Genomic DNA, 26815 nt, shown 5'->3' on the forward strand with positions numbered 1-26815 from the left:
TGAAAGATGCAAATGTAACAGTATAACTTTAAACCGTCCCCTCGCCCCGACACGGGCGCGAACCAGGGACCCTCTGCACACATCAACAACTGACACCCACGAAGCGTCGTTACCCATCGCTCCACAAAAGGCGCGGCCCTTGCAGAGCAAGGGGCAACACCACATCTAGGTTTCAGAGCAAGTGATGTAACTGATTGAAACGCTACTAGCGCGTACCCGCTAACTAGCTAGCCATTTCACATCCGTTACACAAAGACCTTTAGGTACAATTATTCTTAAGATAATTGGAAATGCAGGACGCCCATAGAGATGGATCGAGGACCCATCTTTGTATCTGTGCCATTATAGTGTCTGCAACAGCATGGGCTGCGCCATAGACGGATTGGTTGTTAACCAACAACTATGGGACAAAACAGACTGAGTTGGCTTAGATTGTTGACAACGTGTAAGCTATATTTGGTCTCCAATGATTTTTGAAAACAAATGCATGTGCACAATGAGAACTTGTCTCAAATATATCGTTACAGATTTTTGGTTAGCTAGCTAATTTCAGACATATTAGCATTAACATGAACACCTCAAAACAAGACATGGTATCAAGAACATTAAACGAGCCACTTACGATTCCCCACATGACAGTTTGTCATTCTTGTTAGCAATTTGGCCATCCAGAATAACAACAAGCTAACTTCTGCCCCAACGAAGCGCACACGTCGTTCGTCAAGTGGTCAGCTAACCCATCAGGTAGCCTAGAGCGTCAGGCCAGTAACCGAAAGGTTGCAGGATCGAATCCCTGAGCTGACGAAGTAAAAATCTGCAGTTCTGCCCCTGAACAAGTTACCCACTGTTCCCCGGTAGGCCATAAGAACAAATTCTTATTTACAATTAACTGACTTGCCTAGTTAAATAAAGGTTCAATATAAAAATATATATATTTTTACATGTAATATATTGAAACCATATGTAACAGTATAGCTTCCGTCCCTCTCCTTGCCCCTACCTGGGCTCGAACCAGGGAACCTCTGCACACATCGACAACAGCCACAAGCATCGTTAACCATCGCTCCACAAAAGCCGGAACAACTACAAGGTCTCAGAGCGAGTGACGTCACAGATTGAAACGCTATTAGCGCGCACCCCACTAACTTGCTAGCCATTTCACATCGGTTACACATATCCATTTTAAAAAGTAGTCACTTTTCTTCATGTGTTTAAAGAAATTGGAAAGCCAATATTGGTGGCTTACCGCCACCTGTAGTGCTGGAGTCCTGAACCAAATATTGTGTCTCATTTATTGTGGCCTCTTGATGGCTGTTATATCTTAAATCCATTTACAAACCATCGCACCCAATTTGAATAAAAGGTGCTGATCATTGGCTGATTGCTCCCAACCCATAGGAATCCCCACCCAATGTACTACTTTAAAATGACAATGGCCATGCTAAAACTGGTTAAATCCATGATGTCTTCTCTCTATGAGGACGCCATGTAGCTGGGTATCTGATTTAGCACGAATTTGTCAAACTTCTTTCACCTCCAATATGAGGCTATTGGACTGAGCCAGCGGAAGAAACCGACAATAGGTGCTAAAGGTAGCCACCCAGCCAACTGACTAGGGTAGGGGGTTCAGTTCAAACTGTACTGGAAAGTTGCCATAGCGTAACAAATCAATGCATCTAAGACCTGTAACTACCACCTGGATAAGTCAAAGGCTGAAGTTGGCAGATGCCGGAAGGTTATTGCAACGTTACCTGTTCCCTTGACCGCTTCTCCTCTTCAACCTGTCTTTGCAAAGTCTCGGCTCTTTCCTCGGCTTCATCCGCCTGTTGCTGCAAAACTTTAATTTTTCGCTTCACTGCCTCGATGCTATTGGCCATTTTCTTCAGTTGATTTAATTCGATAGCTAACTTGCAAAGATTGAAAACGCGTTTCTAATAACTAGCTCGTGTAGGATGCTAACGTTAGTCGTTCCAGTTCGATTGGTTGCAAGCTGGCAAACGTCGTTCCCGATGCGATGTTTTCCCGAACAGACACAGCAACGCCCCGCCAACGAGTCCAAACTGGAAATTAGAACAGAGCTTTGTTTCTTTCAATCTAACGTTACTCAACACTGTAGGGAGTCAGCTTATAGTCTAAATTAATTCTTACCGGCAGACAAATGTAATGTGCATAAAAACGTCAAGTAGTTCGATTGATAACTATGCCGAATGAATCAATTAGACTAGCCTAAAAATTGTAAATCAAAGTTTTCACCTCGATGTGTCAATGTACACAGTGAGACAGCGTCGTTAGCTAGCTAGCGGCTAAAATAAATGCTATAGGTTCGAAAGGCAGTTCCAACAAGATGAATACAAGTAGTATTTTCCTTTTAAGCAAAATGTATGGGTGATGGTTCCAGTTGTCTATTGAAGATGAATAAGCAAATTGCTAAGAATTTGGAGCAAAGTTGTGCAAAAAAAAGACGGTTACTCTCTCCCTCCACTGTTCAGTTGCCTCGTTCTCTTCTCTTCTCTTCCTTATTTCAGCAGACAGCACGCTTCCGGTCAACTCCGCCCTGTCAAAGGGGAACTGACGCCTTATATATTCCCGCCACCTGGATAATTTTTACTTTAACCTAATGTTAATTCAATAAAGTTCTCCAACGCAAAGACAATGAAACAGTAAACACAAATTGTCATATTTAGAGCTAGCTAGTAGCTCAACCTGGTCTCAGAATTGTTCGTATTATTATGTACGTAAATCCGAGACACTCCATTTAGTATGAAATGTTATTCCATATGATATGTATCAATTTATGGATGTCCGTCACCCATTTCGCATGATATGTTATGAATTACAATTTGTATTATATGTTACGAATTAGCTAAATGTAAAACATTTTACGAATTTGCAAAACATACAATATGTTGTGAATTTTCAAAAAGTACAATATGTTACGAATTAGCAAAACATATGATATGTTACAAATTCTAGCTAGGTGACTAATGTTAGGTAGCTGGCTAACGTTAGCTAGGCTACTGGTTAGGGTTAAGTTTAGGAGTTAGTTTAAAGGGTTAAGGTTACAGAAATGATGAGCTAAAAGGGTTAAGGTTCGGGGAAGGGTTAGCTAAAAGGGGTAATGTTAGGGAAAGAGTTAGCTAACATGCTAAGTAGTTGCAAAGTAGCTCAAAAGTAGTAAGTAGTTGAAAAGTTGCTAATTATCTAAAATTATAAAGCTGTCTGTGATGAGATTTGATCTCGCAGCCACCTTAATTTCGTTTTTGCCTTAAGCAACCATCTGTCTTATGTAACCATACCAAATGTAACATATCATACTAATTTGAGTGTCTTGGATTTACATTTAGTATGTTACGTCTAGTCTATGAGACCAGCCTGTAACCCACACACTGGGCATAGACATCAATTTAACATCTATCTATTGCACGTTGGTTGAACGTACTTTCATTGAAATGACATGGAAACGACGTCGATTCGACCAGTGTGGCCAGTGGGTAGCAATACGGTTCATCTGAAGCAATATCTTTACTCTTCAGGATTTACTTTTGTCACTATAGGTCTAGGTCCTGTCTGCAGTGTATTGTCATGGCCCAACTCTTCCAGGCACTCTTGGCTGGCTGCCCTCAGCTCACAGGGCCATCTGTCCAAGCTGCATATGCCAGCTGGCCAGGCCATTATCTGGACTGGAAGGCAGTGAGTGGTTTTATTTAGCATAAAGAAAATGCATACTGCCGTGTAATGCTCTGGCTAATTGTGAAATGTGTTGGCTTGAGACCCCTGCTTTTAGCCCATGCTCAGGTGACACATCTTGCAGGATATAAATGTTGTACGTGATGATTTTAGTGTATGTAAAGATTCATTCCCTGGTATTCAATAGATGTGAGATGGCTTAAATTGCGTATTACTACTCTTTTCGCCCCATGTATCCAGAAATGTGCACCATGGTCCATGGGTGATGTCCATTGACATGTACAAATATGAAGTTGTATGTGGACTTGAGAATGGCTTGTCTAACCACTATATGTTCCCATGATTACACATACTAGCCAGTATTTGGCTGAACCAGTACCTGGGTTTGAGGAGATTATGAATATGACGATATCTCCTCTCGTCCAGGATCCTTAAATTCAAATTAAAAGTCCCATTAACAAGCGCTGCAAACGTTATAATGTCAAAATACAACTAGTTGGAGAGCAACTATCGTCATTACTGCCGTTACCCACGGTATGTGCTTCCAAAAAAGGTCTGAATAAAAAGTATCTATTGTTTTTTACCAAGTTCGCGTGTGCCAAATCCATCTTCGGCACCTGCAATAAAATCACTAATTGCTGCCACGCACAAGTCGGCTGATTCAGCAGCGCTACTGTATCCCAATATATATATATTTCTTTTTATTTTAAACTTTTTTGGAAGTACATACCGTGCGCAACGGCAGTAATGACGATAGTTGCTCTGCAAAACTCCATATTTTGATGAGTACCGAACATATTTTGACATTATAACGTTTGCGGAGCTGGTTAATGTGACTTTGAATTAAAGGATCCTAGGCGTCAGAGGAGATCTTGTCATATTCATCATCTCATGAAGCCCAGGTACTGGTTCAGTTTTTTGGGGGACATATGAATCACGAGTGGCGTTGCATTTTATTTTAAATGTAAGTTATGATTTTGGTGGTTTCTGTACAGCACTTTGAGATATCAGCTGATGTAGGAAGGGCTATATAAATACATTTGATTTGATTTAAATCAATTAAATAATCAAATGATAATTGGATACTGGATGAGTTCTTTTGATCTGCCTTTGTAACTCTAAGCGGACAGAGCTATGTTAAAAATACTGCAGTTGATCTCTTGGTGGTTTCTTATGTATCTTGTCATTTAAAGAAGGGTCAGGAAACACTAGCAACAACATTAGAAGAGAAAGTAATGTGTGCCAGCCACACGTCTCCCAATAGAATGTTCCAGGAAAGATTATCTCAACAAAGAGCAAGCCAATCGTTTGAAACACATCCCTAATCCTCAGTAAAGGAGCAGTGGACACCCCAGGACTCCACAGTGGATTACACCAGTCTGGGAGTGTCAATGACATTTGAACCCCGAGTAGTTTGAAGGTGTAACGATATTAATCGTCCCCACTACACTCTCCCTAGTCACCGGGAACACAATGATGACAGGAGTAATAACAGCAGTGACATGGCGACACTATTAGCACTAATCCCCCATTGGGTGCAGAGCAGAGGGGAAGGGGGGCTTGTAGCCAGCTGGCTATGCAGAGTGACACCCTGTCTAAATCAATTTCACCCCCTCTTGGATGCCGAGAGGCTTTGCACTGAAATGCCACTGCAGGGGGTGGTGCTTGCCGGTTGGTGGGGGAGGAGGGGGAGCAGTATATATTTTATGGCTGACCCTGGATGGCCATTTTGCTTTGTGTTGTGTGGTTACAGAATGCCACACTTCAGGGTTTGTAATAGCCCCCACAGTACGTGTAGATCTCTCCACCTGACTGTGAATGTCTCCTGCCTCACTAATGTCTTGTTGTGACTCTGTCCCTCGAGACTAACTAAAGACTGAAGGGATATTCTGTCCTGGCAACTGAGACCAAAAGTCATGACACTATGCCATTAGATTGTATGAGATGCCACACGAGCCAGGGCATAGATGTTGTGTTATCTTTATCCTCACTGCGGATTCTGGCTCCTCTCAAGGTCTCTTACTGCTTTTCTTTTTCAGGGCCTATCTACCACATGGTATGGACCAGCAGGGGCGTTTAAAGCATTGTCTCTATGGGTGCATTCGTAAATTCACTCTGGAGTTCCCAAGAGCGCTCAGAGTGCGCGTTCGTAAATTCAGAGCGTTTCGCTCTCGGAGTGTAGGGTTGATCTGAGCGTTCTGGGCTCACAACGGCATTCAAGCACCCAAGATGACTGGCTAAAGTTAGCTAGCTTGCTAACTACTTCCAGACATAAATGAGAGAACACCTCACTCTGACCATTTTACTCACCCTCGCAGAGCTGGTTTGGCTGTTATCCAGAGCGTTGCTGACTGTAATGTGTGCTGCTGGCAACAATTTAATTAAGCTTTTTTGCCGATGTTTATTGACACCGGCCACATTCAACGAGTGTTGGGCGTTCGTAAATTCATCAGTTATTCTGCACTCTGGCACACTCAGACGAGAGCGCTCTGAAATCAGAGTAGATAGCAGAGTGAATTTACGATCGCGCCCCATGACAGTGTCTGTGTAGACATGGCCTTTACACACACCATGCCCCCCCCTTTCCTCCGCCCCCACCATTCTGACCTCTCCTGTTTTAAACCACATGGTATTTTGGCATGGGAGAGCCTTCTCAGGGCTTTGCCATAAGAAGGCAAGCTATTAGTATGGCAGGTGGACATGCTATATCAGGGGAGGGCTTCCCTGACAAAACCATTTCATCATTATCAAGGGACAGATAGGAAGAGAGGGATCCAAATAAGGTAGAGAAAGGGTGTGGGCCTGACCTGTGTATGTGGAAACTAATATGATGGGAAGAGAGGCCTTGTTTATATGTGTGGGTGTGAGAGGGCAGTTTGTGTGGTGTGCTGTTTGGTGTGCCAACGGAACTTACATCTGCAGCTTTCTTGTCTGCAACCTCCAGCTTCTCCTGGGCATCCTTCAAGGCCTCAGAATATTTGTCCAGCTCATCCTCAGTCCCCTTCAGCTTCTTCTGCATCTGGATCAACGCATCGTCATGCTGACGGAGGGAAAGAACAACAGACAGGGAGGAGTGGGAAAGAGAGAGACAAACAGGCAGAAAGAGAGGAGATGGAGAGACAGTGAGGAGAGGACAATAGAGCAAGGGAGAGATACAGTATGAGAGGATGGTTAAAGGGAAGAAACTCAGAGTAAGACAAGCCAAGATGTGTGAAGACCAGGCTATAGAGTGGAAAGAACCACACATACAGTAGCAAGATGTGAGAAATAGAGGTCAACATCTCAAGGTTTACGAAAACATATTTATGTAGTACAAAACCATTAATTGAAGTCATTGGGGGAGATTAGAGCAAACAATCATGTTAGATGGCACATATTTCCAGCTTCGGTTCATTACTTAGTGAATAAAACTATTTTGGAATGTTATGTATAATGATTGGTCACCTTTGATTAGCAATTGATCCCCAACATCCACAAGTATGAGTAGCCGAATGAATGTGTTGAGGGGTTACAGTGCCAATGCATTGTGGGTATTAATATCCCCAGGCTCTCAGCTTACGTCCCTGGACTGCTGTGTAAAACAATTGCCTGTACTTGTCGTTGTTCCCAACCCTACTATTGGATTCCAACTTGAGGACAGCTGTCACTGTCAAGAAGAATACCTACACGCACAGTCTTATTATAGATTATGGAGCTCTCTGGAACACGATCACTTTAGGATCCGGATATAATGTCTTCATTTGTCTTTTCCTGTGACTATCTGTCAATTAAGTTTAGGCATTTTTAAAGGCTCCTGGCTGTCAAACTTGGATTTGTCATTTGGATATTTTTTTCTACGTTTCGGTAGAAATACCAAGATCATTTGTTTGCATTCTTCAAACAACTCTGACTTAAACTCCCTAAATATTGTTATCATTGAGTAAAAACTAAAAACATACACATAGTTAATAAATATGGTATATGCCATAATATATATTAACTTGAAGAATAGTTATTATAATTTATGTTATTTATTGCTAATAACATTTAGTGTGAGCATAGGTTGCTTGCATTCTCTAGGTAATGATTATTCGATTCAGCGTTAACAAACCAATTTTGAATTTGAGCTCTATTGTAAGGCTTCAAGATTAACCTTCAGTTGACCTCCCCTAACCAAGGTATGGTTAGCATCTTAGCAATTGTTGGCCTACTTGACTTAGCAAAGTTAATCAACTGTGTGTGAGTTAGCATCACCTAATTAATTACTAACTAGAATTATACTGAGAATACTAAGCTAGGCTAGGCTAAGCTAGGCTAGGTGTCCCCACCTGCTTGCTCTTATCCTCAGCTGCCTTTTTGTCAATCTCGGACTGGTCAGCCGCTTCCAGAGCAGTCTCCTTATCCATCTTCAGCATCAGCATCTTCTTCTTGATGGCCTCCATATTGCCGGTGTTTGGTTAGGCTCACGAGGCGAATAAATAAACTTGGATGTCTTTCTGTCGGAGGGCTCAAGGAGGATGAGTTGGAGCCCAGAAGGAGATAGGGAGAGAGATAGAAGGACAGAGAAAGGGGTGAAAAGAGAGAGGCCAAACTCAGATTATCATAGGGTGGGTGGTTTTATATTTGGTGTAAAGGTTGGCAACTCCCACCTCTTATGCCGCTCCTCTAACCTATTTTAAGACTCCTCCACTGATCAAGGCCTCTAAACCTATTATTCAACTATGTGTGTCTGTCAAAATCTATCTCAAACACTCACACACACTTTCTCTCTGACACACACATGCACAATGTGTTCCCACTCTAACTATCTCTCTTACACAAACACACACACTGTTATTGCTACTATGGACATGAAACATCTCCTCTTAAAGTCCACCCCCAAATATGAACTACTACTAATAAATGTCTCCCAGTTTAGAAACCACAGTCATTGTAAGTTGTAAATCAGTCGGAGGAATGGAGATCAAAGACATGTGGAGGAAGATGAGACCAAAAAATGGACAAGAATCAAATGGCGGAAGTAGAAGGACAGTCCCTGATATAGAATGTACATGGTCTCAAAGGTGAGCTCATTCAACGTGGAGGGGGGAGACAATTTACTGTTGGTTGACAAAGCTGAAATCCTGACAGACATTCTTTCACTGTCAAGGTGTCCCTTTTCAATAGCTGGACATTGCACACACACAAGAAATTAGCCCCAACTAAGCTTTTGGAATTTGCCTGGGACCCATCACGTGAAACAAACCAGTGTTTATTTTCATGATCCAGTCAGCAGTCAAACCTTTTATGTTTAAAACTAACGTCTATTATTTATTGTTTTCAACTTTGTACAAGTTCAAAGTTGCATTATTAAGGAACAGTTACATGTGGCTTTTGATGCATCTCTTCATAGGATCCAAACTCTTTGTCTCAAAAATCCAAGGCTGCCAACATGACTGTAATGAACACGATAGGAGACAGAGAGCTGGTTTCAAGCGCAGGGCGCAGCAGGTGTTTATTGTAAAAGACCACATGAGGAGGCAGGTGGCTGGGTCCAGGGGCAGGCAGAAGGTCATACACAGGGGTCCAAAAGGGCAACAGTACAGGCAGGGAAAAGGCTAGTAAAGTCATCCGGGAGATCAGGCAATAGGTTGATAACAGGAAATCCGATAGGCTAAGTACAGGCAGGGAATAGGCAAAAGGCGTCGTTAGTGAGGCAGGCAAAAACTATCAGACATGGGAGGAGTAAATTACTGGAAAAACAGAGCTCCGAATAGAAGTGTGTCACAAAACAAACAATACCTCACAATAATGAGGTGCAAAGAACCGAACTAAATAGTGTGTGATAATGACATACAGGTGTGTGAATAGGTGATCAGAATTCAGGTGATTGGGATCTGTAGAGTGAGCTGCATTCAGGGGATCTATGTGTTTGAGAGTGTGCGCTGGAAAGTGGGGTGGAAAGTGAGCTGCGTTCAGGGGATCTACGTGTTTGAGAGTGTGAGTTGGAAGCAGACGTTACAATCACATCTGATTAAAACCGATTGAATCAGGTGACACCTCTTGTCGAGCTTCGGGAGTGGCAACAACATAATTGGGGGACGGGGTGCATTGTTTATATAATGGTAGAGGAAACACTGCCATAGGATGAAAGTGCTTCTATTTTTACTGATTGACAATCCATAGGCCCAGCCAGCCCTTGGTCATGGTGGGAGGGTGGGTAATGATGGGGAGGGGATGAGGGGAGTCTGAGATGCTAGCTATGAGATGCTTGAGGGATATTAATACTTTCTGGCTGACATTGACCTGGGATTAGGACGAACAGAGGGAGAGAGACACTTAGAATTTGAAGCGCCTGGTCCCTGTTCTCCACCAACTCACACACACACTAGATGATATTCATAGAAGTAGAAACAAAAGTGTTAGATGTTTGAAATTCGGTTACTTTAAGGCAAATTACCCCTTCATAATGGTTAGCACTATGGGTGAAATAGACTTGGTCAAATTATGGCAAAATGTGCTAAAATATCAAAGACGTGTAAATTGTTTAATGGAGTGACATAATACCAGTTATTAGGTTACAACAACGGAAATAATATCTACTTGTCACAGATCCCTCCGGAACTGTCATTACGCACACCTGGTCCCTATTCCCAGTTGATTAGTAATTGTATAAGTGTGCCCTTTGTTCACCATTGTCCTGTCGATTATTGTTCCAATGTCCGTTGGTTGTGTGAGTACCTGTGCTGTGTTGTTTTGGCTTTCGTGACACGTATATTGTGAAGATGATTACGGGTCTCGTCCTGTGTGATAATCATTGTGCGATTGTGTATTTATTCGAGGTACTCCTCGCTCTTTTGTTTGGGTCTCAACCCTGTGTTTTGTATAGTGTTTGTTTGGTCTTCATCCCCGTGCCTTTACACGGCACGCTGTAATTTGGATAAATAAAAAAAAATATTACGCATTCCTGCACCTGTCTCCCGATCGATCCCTTTATACCAACGTGACAATACTGTGTGTAGGTTAAAAGGTATTCTTCCTTTACAGGTCTTCAGATCGACACAAGGCTAGGAGAGCCTGCTGCATCTCCCCTTTGTATTCTTTCTGTGGGTGTGAGAGAGAGGGACGTAGTTATGACAGAGTTACAAACTACAAACCTTTCAGAATGAATATTCAATGTATTGGTGCGCGTGCATATGTTTTCACCTGCAATGTAGAGTAGAGTGAAGTGTTGGTCAGTTTGCGATACTCGATTCTCACACAGAGGAGGTCCTCTTCACTGTGGCTGATAAGAATCCCCTGCACTAAACTGCCTTTCTGCAGGACACATACACAATAAACATACACAATTTGAATGAACCTGGCTTACAGAAGACTCTGCCTCAAAACCTGACACAAAGGCACAGAAATCGATAGTCTTACAAGATCGCAATGCCCACTACACTTGCCAACTACACCTCACAGCACAACAAGAATAGTCATGTAGCCAGTGTGCGTCTGGAGTAGAGTCACTGTAACAGAATGTGGAGACCATCATGACATGAAACTTACCTTAATGTTGCTGTGTAGCCGCTGGGCCAGGAACATAGGAATACTTGGGATGGAGCCAACTACAGATGGAAAGAATCAATACATACTGTTAATTCATGTTTGTTATACTGTCACACACACACACACACACACACACACACACACACACACACACACACACACACATGAGCATTTGAAGAAGTTGAAAGTTAGTCTAGCACAGAGCAATTGTGGGGCGGCAGGTAACCTAATGGTTAGAGCGTTGGACTAGTAACTGAAAGGTTGCAAGATCGACTCCCGAACTGACAAGGTAAAAATCTGTCGTTCTGCCCCTGAACAAGGAAGTTAACCCACTGTTCCTAGGCCGTCATTGAAAATAAGAATTTGTTCTTAACTGACTTGCCTAGTTAAATAAAGGTAAAATACAAACAAAAAAATAATTGAACAAGGCTATTTCTTACCTAGAGTGCGGAAGCCAAGCCTCAGGTCCCCAGAGAAGTGACTCTGTACTGTTTTATCCACAGTTTCCCCTCTCAGATCCTCCAACCTGGATAGCACTGAGAGATAGAGAGAGGGGAAGAGGGGTAATGGAGGCTACAGCCATACTAGGGTTAGGAAGAGAGACAGCGAACGGATAAAAGAGAGATTTGTTTGTTACCTCTGTTGAGATGGTTTGAGTCTCTCGTGGTTAACACCTGAATCCAGGGGGCTGGGTCCTTTTTCTTACCATTCACAGCATCATTCAGAGCCTACAAACACACACACACAAAGGATATCAAGAGTACTGCTTAATTGAAGGAACTTTCTGGAGGTAATTTTGGGCTTTGAGGAAGAACACTCACCTTAACATCCTGGTCAATGAGCTGATAATCAACCATCTCCTTTGAATTCAGCTCCTCCTTCTGTTGGTATTAAAGAACAAATAGCACCTTTCAATTAGTTCAAATTAGGACATTATTTTTCACTGACTGATCTATACAGCTTACTCTGTGCAAGGGGGTGAAAACTTGACAAGGCACTCTAACTTACTATGCCTATATAGCATTCACTCTTAGAAAAAAGGGTTCCAAAGGGGTTTTTCGGCTGTCCCCAAAGGAGAACCCTTTTTGGGTTCCATGTAAAAACCCTCTGTGGAAAGGGTTCTACCTGGAACCGAAAGTGTTCTACATGGAACCAAAAAGGGTTCTTCAAACGGTTCTCCTATGGGGACAGCCGAAGAACCCATTTAGGTTCTAGATAGCACCTTTTTTTTCTTAGTGAACTCTACGTAGATTGCAATATTGAGACAACTAAGTCTAAGACCAGAACGAGAATCTGCTAAAAGAAGAGTGGCAGTACCTTGAGTATGGCCAGTACCAGCTTAGTGAAGTCTTTACTAGTCTCACTGATAAGATCATTCTCCAAGTAACGTCCAAACTCTGTAAACATAGCAGAATAAGACTACAGTAGGGCACACTGTGTGTGTGTGTGTGTGTGTGTGTGTGTGTGTGTGTGTGTGTGTGTGTGTGTGTGTGTGTGTGTGTGTGTGTGTGTGTGTGTGTGTGTGTGTGTGTGTGTGTGTGTGTGTGTGTGTGTGTGTGCAAATATTGCAAGAGTGTATGTGTTACCCATAGACAGTAATTCTCACCCTGTTTGTAGGCAATAGTGGCATCTTTAAGCTGCTGTGGTGATTTGGTACACAACACAGCCAATAGACTCTCTTCATCTGTACCAATACCCTGTAACAAACAATTACACATTTAAAGTGATTAGTTCCAGTGATGTAGCCAAGTCACTAAATCTTGAGTCCAAGTGAAGTCCCAAATCCCCAGTGTTCGAGTCCGAGTTGAAGTCTGAGTCCTTTATACTCGAATCACGAGTCCCTTGGTGTGCTAAAAGTAGCTATCAAACCATTTTTTAAGTTAAATATCATTACAGTGTTGCACATTTGTAAGGCTAAATAGATAATACAGCTATCTAACATTTGATGTTGTTAAATTATGCACAAGAGAGAGATTTTCTGACAACAAAGTCACAACTGGCCAAGTCCAAGTCACCACTGGTCGAGTCTGAGTTGAGTCATGAAAATCGTGACTTGAGTCTGAGTCAAGTCCGAGTCCTGGGCTTGAGTACTACAACACTGATTCATTCACACACACAGAATACACAAAGACCCACACATTCATTCAAACCATATTACAGTACATACAGTAATTACACACCTAAAAATACAATTAACATGTATTACATGCTTATTACAATGATCATTGAAATAACAGGTGATCTGCTCTCACCTCCATGGTCTGTCTGAGGCGATGGGCGTCAAACTGAGAGGGGGTCATCATCAGCCCCAGCATGAGTTGCTCCAGCCCCCCTGACAGAGCTTTCTTCAGGGCAGGACACAACTCCTACAGAGGAGGGGTAGATAGAGACTGTTGGGTTGGGTTCCAATGCCATATATCACATCCCTTCCCACAGTCCCCTTATAGATGTAAAAGTAGTCAATAGGTAGGTTGACAGATCCACAAAGTGTTAGGCTGGCAGATCCACATAGTGTTTCAAACAGGTAGTGATAGTTACCTTCTGTGTGAGGTTATGGTAGGACTCCGCGATGCTCTGTCTCTGAGCATTGTTTCGATTGGTCAGGATTCTCACCAGAGTGTTCACGTCACTGGCTAATACACTCACACACACACATATTTTGAATACCTCATCCAATATGTATGTATGATACTAACTACTTCAAACATTCACACTATCAGATTGATGAAATTCTCAGGCAACAAATTGTTTTCAATGAGCTATGGTACTGATTTACTTCATTAGCGGACATTCAATCCTTGAATAGTACCTTTGCTCTCCAAGGCAGTTTGAATTTCGCGGGCATCCTTCTCTGAGTTGAAGTTGGGGAAGGGTCGCACAGTGCCCAGTGTACCCCACCACATCGCATGAGACTGAACAAGACAGGGGAGAGAGGGGTGGTGTCACTGAGTCACTACAGTAAACCTCTATCACTGACATTTAGTGTCTAGCTTCCGTCATGTTGCGTTTAGCCATTCTTTCTTTTTAGTTTAGTCCAGATGAAGGAGAGGAGATGAGGAGAAAGTTTGTCCAGACTAAGGAGATGCAGGTTCACTTACACTTGCTTTGGGAGAGGTATTTTGCATAGACTTCAGCAGAGCTTCCATGATGGGAGTGACAGAGTAACTGCGATTGAGATAAGGCATAATTAGTGTTGGGGTTATTTGACATGTAATATATACAGTTGAAGTCGGAAGTTTACATACACCTGAGTCAAATACATTTAAACTCAGTTTTTCACAATTCCTGACATTTAATCCTAGTAAAAAATCCCTGTTTTAGGTCAGTTAGGATCACCACTTTATTTTAAGAATGTGAAATGTCAGAATAATAGTAGAATGATTTATTTCAGCTTTTATTTCTTTCATCACATTCCCAGTGGATCAGAAGTTTACATACACTCAATTAGTATTTGGTAGCATTGCCTTTAAATTGTTTAACTTGGGTCAAACGTTTTGAGTAGCCTTCCACAAGCTTCCCACAATAAGTTGGGTGAATTTTGGCCCATTCCTCCTGACAGAGCTAGTGTAACTGAGTCAGGTTTGTAGGCCTCCTTGCTCGGATATGCTTTTCGGTTCTGTCCACAAATTTTCTATAGAATTGAGGTCAGGGCTTTGTGATGGCCACTTGAATACCTTGACTTTGTTGTCCTTAAGGGAGGAAATAGAAAGAGTTTTTGAACAGGGCCACAATGGTTGGTGAAGTCCATCCAAAATACTTTACTTCATTGCCCTCTAGTGTCGCAAACGTACGGAAGAGTATTAGGAATAAGTGAAGAGAACTGGTGATACTTGTATTATTTATATTTTTTACTATAGTATTTTAAAAAAAGTGGGAATATTTCGAGAATAAAATGGCAATATTTCGAGAATAAAGTGACAATATTTTGAGAATAAAGAGTCAATATTTTGAGAATAAAGTGTCAATATTTTGAGAATAAAGTCTCAGTTATATTTCAATATTAAAGTAGGGAATTTGGTTAAGTGCATGTCTCCCTGACTCCCTGTTGCTGTGCGTGCCACAGTTGAATTGCCGCAGTTAGATGACCTGGTGAAACTATACTTTAGAATTGGCTTTAGTAACAAGGAAATCCTTTATCTTTTAGCACATAATAACCATATTATTATAAGTAGGCCAAACCCCTGTCATGGACGTAGCATAGCAGCGGGGCAGAGGTTTGGGTAAAGCGCCGTCTGCGACAGTAATTTTACATTCCATTATTATAATCTAACAGTCAACAGGTCTAGCCTCTAGCCTCTATAAGGTGAACAGGTGTTAGCCTAAATTAGCGGTATAGCTGAGACAAATAGCCTATAACGGAGATGATGTCTCTGAATTGGGATATGCATCCTTCATTCCTCCCATCCTTGAAAACATCACCGATAGATGGATAGTGAAAGGAGATATTATGCTAGGCTACCAACCAAGTCATGTCATATCAGTGATTATTTCTTTATAGCCTATCATAATGTATCTAATAGGCCTATATTTAGACCAATGACTATTTCTAGAAAGGGAGAATCCAACCATGAATATATTCAAACAGTGCCTCAGATTAGCTGGTTTGCATGCATGAGATGTCCTTGAGTTGCCCCCTCCCACAGACACTTGCGTAAAACCTTTACTTCATTGTTCATTCCTCCCGCAGCCGTTGGATAGGCCTATCATTTACTTTCACTTGCCCATTGAAATATAAAATTAAGGTACTCAATCTAATGGGCCGCTATAGGTTTATAGTGTGCTGGAAATAGCGGTGTTGTAGCGAATTTGGAGAGTAGTTTCATATTGGACACATACACACGCATAGCCCCCGGTACCCAGGATCCCAATACAATTCGTTTTATTGAGTGTGATACCGTAGCCTACTAGCTTATCGTTAGAAATATGGTTGTCATAATGCGGAAATACTACCATTAGTAAAGCACCATGGATAAAGTCGTTAATAGTTCCCATTATGCACAGATTTTTGCAAGGTTTTCCCCTATGCTACGCAGCAGAACGTAGCGAATTCGGAGGGCAGACTGTAGGGACTCAACCCCAGTTCTCTTCGCGTTTAGTGACAGTGCCAAGAAAGTTTTTTTGTTTCTCATAACGCACCATGGATTTTGAAGTGTATGCATAGTCTGAAAAAGCCAGAGGGATACTTGGTGTGTGTGTGTGCGTGTTCGTGCGAGTTATTAGATCATTAGATTGATAAGCGTGAGTGCACAGTGACGCCTGTTTGAACCAGTGCATTATAATTAAATTGATGGCCATTTGTTTGTTTTGCCCCTACTTTTTACCGCCCACACACACACCTGCATGCATACACACCAAACCCACCGCACTTAACCAAATCCCCTACATTCATCTTGAAATAGAACTGCGATTTTATTCTATAAATATTGGCACTTTATTCACGAAATTTTGCCACTTTATTCTATAAATATTTAGCTACTTTTTTAAAGTACGAGCTTGCAAAAAAAATATAATCCAAGTAACGCCACCTCTTTTTTTCTTCACTTGGCCCTAATACTCTTCCATACAAATGAAATTTCGGCGTTGTGTCATTTCTGCTTGCTTATCACAAAACTCAACATCTGGCCAGAGCAAGTAAATAGTCCTCCGACCTGACTCTACAGACTCTAAATTCCTCTCGTCTCTGGTGATGTTGCCTACAACAGTCTAGCCCACCACTCATTCCTGAGATTCCTCCATGTGAAATAAAGCAGGGAAACCAACATTTATTTTTTGTGGCTTAATCACCATATCGTTTTCCAAAATTAAACACAATTATGAACTGCATAAATCAAAGATTTATATTGTTAAAAATATATATATTTCCCCAACAATGTATGCCATAATAAAGCATAATGAAATGAAACGCACCTGATAGTCCCGTTTCGTATCCGCTTGACAGGAGAGGTCTCTGAAATGACTTGACGTTTTATATCTATTTCCAAGACAACAGGGTGTGGCTGCTGCCGGACAGATAGGATATGGCTATGCTGGACTTGAAGCACTCACTCATTCCTTTTATAACCATGGGTGTGTCTCTATTGATAGGTAGGCTATCTTGGCTGTAGAAATTCCTGGCTATGGACTCCCTTACAAAAAAAACCACATGATTTCACATGTGGAAAATCACATGATTTCACATTACATTTCAAATGTGAAAACGTATTTTTGGAACACTTCACATGTGATCACGTTTTCACGTGTAGTTTCATGTTATCACATGTTGTCATGTGTTATCACATTAACTTCACATAAGATCACATGAAAGCATGTGTTTTTGGAACACTTCATGTGTTCACATGTGACATTTCTGTGGTTTTTCCTTAAGTGCAATAAGTCTACCTGGCCATTAGTTCAGTTCACCGATCTGATAGGAAATGGATCAAACCTGGAGTAAAGCCAATACATGGTAAGATAGATGTTGCTATAATAAAATCTCTTGTGTATCCAGTACTTTCATGTGGAAAGTTGGATATCAGACACACTGTCACACACACACACGGAATGTTGCACACCTGTCAGAGGGCGACCCTCTCCCAACACAGACACACACACACACACACACACACGCGCGCGCGCGCCAATAACAACTTCCAAGACACTCTAGATTTCTGTAAGATTTATAAACAGCACACAAAATTTAAATAATTGTAAGTCAAATAAAAATAATAAAAAGACAAAATTACAACATTAACGTTAAAAAGTAATTTTCTTTTTTCAGAACAGATCAAATATTTATACAGACAAATACTTCTTATAGAATATATGTAACATATAAAGGAAAAAACTGTTTTTTTATGTAGTTCAAACAAGGAAACACCCTTTGAATCCAGTCAAATAATTTACATTCCTACATAATACAGTCGCTTCATGGTTAAGGGGTGAGCTCAAAGACAGTCAGAAAAATGTTGACTTTTTGTTAAAGGAGGTTTTGGTTGGTGTCAGTGTTGCTGGTGGAGTTGGCTGGTAGCAACAGTTTATCATCCTAAAAACCATAAGGGTGAAATACATTAGAGACAATCAAAGTCAATTCCACCGGCAAATCTGAACTCACGATTATGTACAGTGTAAACCACGTTTTAGTAGATCAATTTAGTAGTTCATGTATGAAACATACAACTGTAGATTATAAAAGAGATGAAAATATTCCAGGTACAGTCAGTCAGATTAGTCAATCCTTATTCTAAGGATGCAATTCTTTATCCTAATTAATATATCAATGATGTTGTTTTTTGGTTCAGTATGGTCCTTCTGTGTGTATCCTTCAAAAGTCAGAACAGTTAATTGTAACCCCCCCCTCCCCATTTTTATAAAATATTTAGTATAAAACCCCTCATGGTGGCTCACTACTGTTGTCTTCCTAGAAAAAAGAAACAATTTGGTTTATGAAAAGCACAAGAGTTTTCAAGTGTTTGTGTTCAAGAAGGAGTGGGGGTGAGAGTTGATTAATACCCACACATTTTTTTAACAATGATATACAGTATATGTATACCCTCCTTTTCTGTCCCGCCCTCCCCCTTTTCCTGTCCCGCCCTCCTTTACTGGTCTAAGTTCAGTTTCAAATCAGTCAGCTCCACCATCACAGACAAACCAGGTCTGTAGAGAGGTGACACTAAATGTACAACAATGACAGGCAGTTACAGTACAGAATAGTTCCTACTGGTATCAGCAGACACCTATAGATCAACAGTCCACCATTAGAATTCCATTGTTGTTGCGAACCCGCCCCTCCTCTTCACCCTAATCCCTCTCTGTTATTAGTCATCCTTGTTTTGAAAAGGGAAAGAAGAAACGAAGAGTGGGATTGGAAAAAGGGATTCAATCCCGAGGATGAAGCTTTTAACGTAACATTAGAAAAACATATAACCTCTCCGAACTAACTTATACCATGATACAATACACAATTCCTGGGTAGGCTTTCTATGCCAAAGAAAGACAAATAGATGGAATCACTGAAGACAAGTTCTATCAGGTCTGGTTGGTTGAAGGTTGAGAATATGTTGGTCCAGCTCTCAAGTTCTGTTTTCTGGTTTGCGTATCCAGTTTGAGGTCAATGTTAACTCGGAATAGTCTCGGAATCAGCCTTTGGATTCCTGCGCTTCCGGTCCGCACTCGCTCTCCTCAGGGATATCCTGGAGATCTGAGGAGGTCATTGATATGAATAAACATGTTATTAATACGTTGAATAATGTTTGAATAATGTGTTGATCAAAACAGGACTAGCTAGCTCAGTAATGTAAATAGAGGTTCCAATCAAGATGCGACTGGAGGAGTACTGTTATGTACACTGAGTTACCAGACATTGACTGATACAGTAAGGAATGTGGCCAGAGGGAGTTAAATATTGTCAGAGGTATCCACCCTTTAAGCACACAGAAAGAAAGAATGGGGAGAGGTGCATTGATTAAGTGAGTAAGAAGGGCATAAAAAACAGTGACTGTCTCTCAATACTCTAAATGTCGCCTCTAAACCTACCATGTACTGTATGATCAAAGTTGTATGAAAATGTATGAAAAGTGTGGAGAAGTAAAGAGTGGAGAGGACAGAGCGCTATTATTGACTATCAACAAGCAGCCATTAAGAGAGGGCAGAGAGATAGAGGGAGGGCAGGACATGGTGCACAAAACTCTGTCTACTCTAGAAACAGCTGAGAAATCGGTGCCAAACAGATAGCTAGAGATATGACGTGGAGACACACCTTCAACATGCAGAGGTAGAGAGTGAGAAATATGGCAGGGCTGAAAGAACATAACAAGTGTGTGTGTGTGACTAGGTAAACTAGGTGTGATACGGTTAAAGGTCAGAAATGTGTAAAGATTAGTTGTCATGGACACCATAGGGATTTTTTGGGGATTCCATGGATTTGGCCAATTCCAAAGTTATCGAATCATAGACCTCTTTATTCAACTGATTACACCCTACCAATGACTAATACCTTAGTGGCCCTAGACATTCCTTCCATCTGAATTTTTTACTCCGCATACATACAAACGTATACATATAAACAACAACTTAGACGCACACAAACAACGACTACATCTCATCTGCCCAGACCAGCATGCTCACACCTCCATCCCTAGTGCCTGCATTACTGCTTTCCCTTAGATATTCCAATTACTCTCAATACAGGAAAGATACACACTGTGGGTCAATTACTCACCTCTTGGACTGTCAGAGCGTGGTGAAACCTTCACTACATCCGCCTCTTCCTCTTCCTCCTCCTCCGACTCCTCCTCACTGCCTTCCTGTACGCCGTCCAATTGGTCCACTGGTTCCTGACAGGCCAATGGGGCGACAGGGCTGGGCTCGCCATCACCACTTCCTCTTCTTTTAGCAGGAGCCTAGTAAAGGAGAAAAGTCATCATATCCTGTTTGAGCTCACCTACAGATCAACCACTAGTACTTCCTGAATGGCTTAGTGATTCAGACATTTGGGTTGAGGACTGTAAGTTTACCTAAACCCAAACACACTTGACCCCAAACTCCCACACTTGACATTCACACATCTCTGCCATATGTTACTTTGCTCACCTGCTCTAAGGCTGTATCATCCACCACGATGTCTTCGTTGCTGCCTCTGCTGCCTCTCCTGCCCCTCCTGCCCCTCCTGCCCTTATTGTCCCTGATCTGCTGCTCCAGCTGAGCCCTGGCCCTCTCGCTCTCCCTCAGCTTGGCCTCCAGGGGGCGCAGCCTCACCACCTCCTCCTGCAGCAGATCATGCTGCTTCTGGAGCATGGCCATCTCCCCCATGGCTGCCACCGTGCCCGCATCCAGACCTGTGTCACGTGACATGGAACGGCACAGCCTGGGGAAGGAGTTTGGAGGAGTGGGGGTGGGAGTGGAGGAACCTGAGGAGGCAGGGCCGGTGCCCTCACGAAGGCGGAGCTCGAGAACAGAGTCCTGGTGAATGACGGCGGCCTGGGAGAGGGAGGGAGAGAGAGGAAGGAGAGTGAGTTTTGAATCTAGGTTGGAGCTGGGGTGTAGGGAAGGACCACCTATGCAATACAAAATGCCTCAAATGGATTCCAGTGTGTCATTCAGCCTCACCTGTAGAGAGTGGAGATGAGCACTGAGGTTCACAAGCCTCTGACACACCTCCTCATTTAGGGGTCTGTCCTGTAGCTGGTTACCATTTCTGTCCTGAGAGGATAAAGAACACCCACAAAACATGAAGTCATTATAAACTGATTATGTACTACAGTCACAGTTGTGGCATGTATTATGTATATGTTATCCAACCCTAAGGCACAGTCATCCTCTCTCACCTTGGACGCTGGACTTCCTTTGATTTCATGAGTCCCGTTGACGGAGATCGAATCTCCATCTGTAAATGGGTGGGACAGAAGGAGAGAGAAAGTGAGCTGATTGGTAGTGAGAGCTGAAACACTGTAGAAACCACCCTCCACCATCTCCCAGTGGTAAAAGACAAAGCAAAACCACTCACTGCTCACTGGCGCCCCTTTGTGGTTCTGGTCACCATTGGTACCGTTGGTGCTACCGTTGGACTTGGGAAGCTCTATGTTGGAGCCCAGCAGCAACTCACTCAGCCTGTCAACTGATGAAAGGAGGGAAGGAGAGGGAATTCAAAACGAAAGAAAAAGAGGCATAGCAGCATTAATACCACAATGTAACATCGTCCTCGTCACTGAACAACACTACACCCAGGGGTTAATAACGGAGGTTTCGTTGGTGATCTCAGATTGACTCCTGAGAGGTTATGACTAGCTGATACTCATACTCTTATAGGGTGCTCATTATTTAGTTATACCTCTCTGTCTGCAGCGCTAAGCTCTGGGTTAGGCCTCATTTAATACCTGCCTCTCTGTAAGACGGCATTAACCCTCACCTTACCCTCTATGGCACTGACCTAGGATGACCCAACCCTGCACCAGCCTCTCACCTCACTATTAGGTTGTGAAAAGTCAAACTGACCATAGATCAGGAATTAGAATGAAGGTAAATTCTACGTTCCCTTACCCTCTGAGATGGCGTCGGTGAGTAGGTATTCTGCCTGTGGTGCATAGGGGGTGTCGGCCCGGAAGATGTTCCTAGAGTTGGTGGGGGGCGTGAACTCCTGACCCCCACCGGTGACCTCAGCCAGGTCAGAGAACAGAGTCACTCTCTCCTGGAGGAGCTCCAGCACCTCTCTGTCCTTCTGCTGGATGTCAGCTAGAAACACATTCGAGTCAGTAAGATGCATCTTCAGGTCTAAAACGACTGAATATTCAGAACGATGCGGATGTTGTCTATTAAGGGAAGATAAATAGACAAGTGTAGCACAGGAATGATATAGAAAGAGAAGGGTGGAGGAGTGTGAGGAGAGGAGAAGAGGTTGTACCTCTGAGTCGGCGCAGTAAGGCCTTGTCCTCTGTCTCTATCAGGGGGAAGTCCTCTCTGGACGGACAGCTGGAGGGAGAGAGAGAGAGTGAGGAGAAGGTGAGGTATGGTCGGAATAAGGATAATGCCGGGGCATAAGGAAGAACCCCTAGGATTCCATTAAGGATAATAGAGAATTCTCAAAATTGAAATCGGCAGTGGTCTGATTGAGTTGAGTAGGTTTGTGAATATTACAGTAACTGACCTGCTGACTGTCTGCTGTATGAGTCTCATCCAGTTGTTCCTGTCGTCTCGTGAGGCGCCGTGCAGCTCGTACATCTCTGGGGGGGTGGAGTCACTGATCAGGAACATCCCTCGCTCCTGATTAGCAATGTCCCTCACGATCAGGTTCTTCAGAGACAACACTGCAGGCTTGTCCTAAGAGAGAGAGATAGATATAAAGAGACAGAAAGGGGGGAGAGGTTAGCTCTGTGATATAACACTTAGACTAAATAAAGTTAGATGTGTGCAAAGGCAAAGACAGACGCAATGGAGGACCTGCTGAACAAAAGTCAGAAAGCAGAAGAGATGAGTAGAGGAGAGGAGGATGAGTCAGATGAGTGGAAAGGAGAGGGGCAGACTTACTATGCAGGGGAAGAAATACTTCTGGTCTTTCTCCTGCATGAACACCAGGATGTCTGTCATCAGCAGGACCTGCACGTCTACATAGACATACAGAGTGGAACATTGTTAAAGATACATAGAGTGTGCACCCTCGTTTCTCTACACGTATTCTGTAAAGATACACAAACAATCAAACCCCCTTTATCTCTCTTCCTCTACCTCTTTCTCTCTCAGATACACACACACTCCCTCCATACCTTTGAGTCTGGATCCTTGCGTCTTCCACAGCAGCGTGCCCTCGTGGAGGAGCGTCCTGCGGAGCAGCTCCCCTCCCCTGAACACCCCTCCTCCCCTGACCTCCGCCTGGGCCCGGGGGTCCAATCTGGCCCTTATCTCCTGGAGCCTCTGGGTCCGCTCCAGCTCTGCCACCTGCTGGTCCACAGAGCTCAACAAGTCCCGGATCAGAGACAGGGACAGGGCTAGGGACTGGGCCTCCTCTTCACTGCCTGTTGGGGGTGATGATGAGGAGTGTCTTGAGGTCAGTTGTATTCAAAAGCATTTCAGTTGTGTATGGTTATTCTACTGCTGTGATTGTAGTGATTATTCAGTTCTAGTATTTTTTTGTCTTCTCCCTGAGCTATAGTGGCTGTTCTGTGTTCAGCTTTTATGCTGTGTGAGTAGACTCACTAAGCTTCTATAGCTGTTCTGGGGTCAGGTCTTACCCTTGGTGTTGTCCAGGATGCGCTGGATGAGGACAGGGTATTTGGTGATGCGTTGAGTCACCAGCAGGATGCACTCCTGGATGCCATGGCGACGCAGCAGGGGCCCTCGGCTTACCCTCTTATTATGGGATGGATGAGATTTAATACCACTTATTATATATTAAGCAATAAGGTCCGAGGAGGTGTGGTATATGGCCAATATACCACGGCTAAGGACTGTTCATATGCACAACATGAAGTGCCTGGACACAGCCCTTAGCCGTGGCATATTGGCCATATATCACAAACCCCCGAGGTGCCTTATTGCTATTATAAACTGGTTACCAACAGTAATTACAGTAAAAAAAAAAAAATTGTCATACCCGTGGTATACCGGCTGTCAGCCAATCAGCATTCAGGGCTCAAACCACCCAGTTTATAATGGCCAATTTAGCATGGCAAGAGTTGTTGTTATGCACAACGCGAAACGAAGTGCCTGGATACAGCCCTTAGCCGTGGTATATTGGCCATATACTACACACCCCCAAGGTGCCTTATTGATATAATAATCTTCAATTGGACATTAAACAAGTATTTGTGCGCCATACTCTTGTTTTATAATATACTATAATTACCACTTCGGCATTAAATGTAATAACACAACTAATTTGAATGTGTAAAGTAAAAGAGAGGTATAGATCCATCTATAGGGGCTGAAGCCCAGGAGAAATCCCATTTTAGAGAATGCCAAGAACGTGCAAAGCTGTCAAAGGGAAAGAGTGGCTACTTTGAAGAATCTCAAATATAAAATATATTTTGATTTGTTTAACACTTTTTTGGTTACTATATGATTCCATATGTGTTATTTCATAGTTTTGATGTCTTCACTATTATACTACAATGTAGAAAATATATATATATTTTTTAAATAAGCAAAACCCTAGAATGAGTAGGTGTGTCCAAACTTTTGACTGGCACTGTAAATGGCAGTAAATATATGTTAATTCATGGGCATTCCATAGGAGCATGATTGGACCACAAAGTTAGGACACTTATGAAGGTTTTGAGGCCAGAACACATCCTTGTGACTAGTGTTCGTTAGGTAATAAAGCAGAAATAACTTGTTCATGACTCTTTTTGAATAGAACATCTACAATGTGATAGTTGTTTCTTCCATTCAGTGTTATCTGTTCAGCCCTCCTCCTCGCTAAGACATGTGAGACACCCCTCAGCTGGTACCTTCTGACACGGACTGCTGAGCTCACACACACAGCACACATTTTAAGCATGCTCTTGGGCCTTCCCCCCTTCTCTGTACCTCTAACTCTTCTCCCTCCCTGTGACCCCCCCACTCTCACTCTCTCTCTCCCTCTCTCTCTCTCTCTCTCTCTCACTCACTCACTCACCTCACTCACTCTCTTACCCGTATGAAGTGCTGAAACCTCTTGTCTCTGGCCAGCAGTTCCTTGTACAGTTTCACAGCTTTGGGGTGGCGGCTGCAGAACTCAGCATAGGCTTTCCTCATCTCATCTGCACACTGACCTGAGAACTGAACACACACAATGGGTATCAACTCAGTCAGTGTGTCTGTGCATGTGTGTATAATATGTTATGATTCTGCATATGTTCGTTGGGTGTTTAGTATGAATGCATTCTAATGTTAATGGATGGCAAAGTTGGTACATGCATCTCGGGTTCTGTGTGTGTGATTGTGGATGTGTGTGTGTGCCCAGTGCGTTTCCTACCTGTTCAGTCAGTATATCCCCCAGTTGGTTGATAGTAAAGTTGGTACTGGTCCCGGGGGCCAGGCTGTGTGTGCGTCGTGTCATAAGCTGGGAAAGGAAGTGCGTGTGTAGCGCCATCAGCTGCTCCAGACAGGGGAAGACAGCGTGCGCCACACCCGGCTCCAGCAGCACCTCATCCAGCATGCCCTGCCGGAACACCCCCTCCATGATCCGCAGGGTCCTCACGTGGTGGAACTCTGTCTGGATCAGCTCTGAGAGGGGCACGGAGGGGAGAACAGACAGAGTTATGGACATACAGTACCTTTACATAACACACACACACAGAGACAGAGAGAAGAAAGGGATAGAGAGAGAGAAAGAGATAGGAATAGAAAGGAATATAGCGAGAGAGAGAGGAGAGAGAGAGAGCGTGAGAGAGAGAGAGAGAGAGAGCGTGAGAGAGAGAGAGAGAGAGAGCGTGAGAGAGAGAGAGAGAGAGCGAGAGCGAGATAGAGAGAGGAGAGAGAGAAAAAGCGAGAGAAAGAGTGAGGAAGAGAGGTGTTCTCACCATAGATGACGTCTTGTCTCTTGATGACGTCTTTGCGGTGCGTCTGCAGGTAGGAGGGGTCTACGGCCCGGCTCCATGAGTCAGCCTCAAAGTCCTTCCCCTCCCTCTCCAGCTCCTCCAACATGGCAGCATAGTACACCTCCCCCTCGTCGTTGAGGGACTCCATGGACATGGCTCTGTTTCTGAAGTTCAGGGAGTCTGTGGACTGAGACAGGATCCTCCGCAGCCCCAACGGTGAGTCGTCATTCAGATTCCTGGGAACACATGTTACACAACGTTTCAAACCACTTCATATCAGTTCCCTACTCGCATAGGTAAACCAACTGATGACTCCACACAGCAGCCTGCTCACCCTGCGAGGTTTTGTGTGGAGACACTCTTGGAGAGGGAGAGGCCAGAGCGGACACGGCGGGAGCCCAGCAGGGACTGACGGAGACTGTCGGACGGATAGATGGCTGAGCTGGGCCGCTCCTTCATCATAGGGGCTGGAGAAAGAGAGAGACAAGGGGTTCAATTGAACTTTTCCTGTCCAAAAGGATTTAAATCCATATGATGATACTGCAGTGGCATAGACCAGCCAACAGGTGGCAGCACCACTATATTCACATGCAGACAGGAGGCATTAATTGCGAAAGAAGGAGAGGAAATAG

General features: G+C 43.2%; 3 protein-coding genes across 15 annotated transcripts in view; all 3 read right to left on the bottom strand.

Annotated features, from left to right (window-relative positions):
- The window catches only part of LOC120031534 (tropomyosin alpha-3 chain-like), a 26411-nt gene extending 18303 nt beyond the window's left edge, over positions 1–8108 (bottom strand). For 4 of the 10 annotated variants that reach the window (XM_038977326.1, XM_038977325.1, XM_038977328.1 and 1 more), the window contains exons 1-2: positions 7995–8108; positions 6602–6727 (exon numbers count right to left, since the gene is read on the bottom strand). In XM_038977326.1, the coding sequence (XP_038833254.1) occupies positions 6602–6727; positions 7995–8108 (240 nt within the window). Of the gene's footprint in view, positions 1–1751; positions 2515–6601; positions 6728–7994 lie in introns of those variants that run through there. The other 6 variants (XM_038977333.1, XM_038977329.1, XM_038977331.1 and 3 more) reach the window with 5 other exon arrangements.
- A 2440-nt stretch (positions 8109–10548) lies between these two features.
- LOC120031436 (annexin A2-like) lies at positions 10549–17191 on the bottom strand. The gene is made up of 13 exons (XM_038977187.1): positions 17104–17191; positions 14295–14361; positions 14006–14108; positions 13735–13829; positions 13449–13562; positions 12803–12893; positions 12514–12593; positions 12018–12077; positions 11834–11924; positions 11637–11732; positions 11197–11255; positions 10852–10962; positions 10549–10749 (listed from the first exon to the last, which is right to left on the bottom strand). The coding sequence occupies exons 2-13, from the start codon at positions 14340–14342 to the stop codon at positions 10687–10689; spliced, it is 1011 nt and encodes a 336-aa protein (XP_038833115.1). The 5' UTR covers positions 14343–14361; positions 17104–17191; the 3' UTR covers positions 10549–10686.
- Positions 17192–17851: 660 nt separating this feature from the next.
- LOC120031126 (rho guanine nucleotide exchange factor 2-like) overlaps positions 17852–26815 on the bottom strand; it is a 56645-nt gene continuing 47681 nt past the window's right edge. For all 4 annotated transcript variants that reach the window (XM_038976713.1, XM_038976714.1, XM_038976716.1 and 1 more), the window contains 16 exons: positions 26518–26650; positions 26166–26419; positions 25619–25869; positions 25297–25422; positions 23895–24012; positions 23430–23678; positions 23194–23270; positions 22814–22986; positions 22571–22638; positions 22210–22401; positions 21677–21787; positions 21498–21556; positions 21280–21372; positions 20764–21150; positions 20393–20573; positions 17852–19372 (listed from right to left, as the gene is read on the bottom strand). In XM_038976713.1, the coding sequence (XP_038832641.1) occupies positions 19311–19372; positions 20393–20573; positions 20764–21150; positions 21280–21372; positions 21498–21556; positions 21677–21787; positions 22210–22401; positions 22571–22638; positions 22814–22986; positions 23194–23270; positions 23430–23678; positions 23895–24012; positions 25297–25422; positions 25619–25869; positions 26166–26419; positions 26518–26650 (2534 nt within the window). In that variant the 3' untranslated portion in view covers positions 17852–19310. The remainder of the gene's footprint in view (positions 19373–20392; positions 20574–20763; positions 21151–21279; positions 21373–21497; positions 21557–21676; positions 21788–22209; positions 22402–22570; positions 22639–22813; positions 22987–23193; positions 23271–23429; positions 23679–23894; positions 24013–25296; positions 25423–25618; positions 25870–26165; positions 26420–26517; positions 26651–26815) is intronic.

This window comes from Salvelinus namaycush, chromosome 37 (assembly GCF_016432855.1).
Source record: "Salvelinus namaycush isolate Seneca chromosome 37, SaNama_1.0, whole genome shotgun sequence".
In the NCBI taxonomy this organism is placed as follows: domain Eukaryota; kingdom Metazoa; phylum Chordata; class Actinopteri; order Salmoniformes; family Salmonidae; genus Salvelinus; species Salvelinus namaycush.

Coding starts and splice junctions, on each gene's coding strand:
- LOC120031436 (XM_038977187.1), bottom strand. CDS start 14,342: ATGGAAGCTCTGCTGAAGTCTATGCAAAATACCTCTCCCAAAGCAAGT. Junction 11,733..11,833: donor CTCAAACCATCTCAACAGAG/GTAACAAACAAA, acceptor TCTATCTCTCAG/TGCTATCCAGGTTGGAGGAT. Junction 10,750..10,851: donor CACTCTACTCTACATTGCAG/GTGAAAACATAT, acceptor TCACACCCACAG/AAAGAATACAAAGGGGAGAT.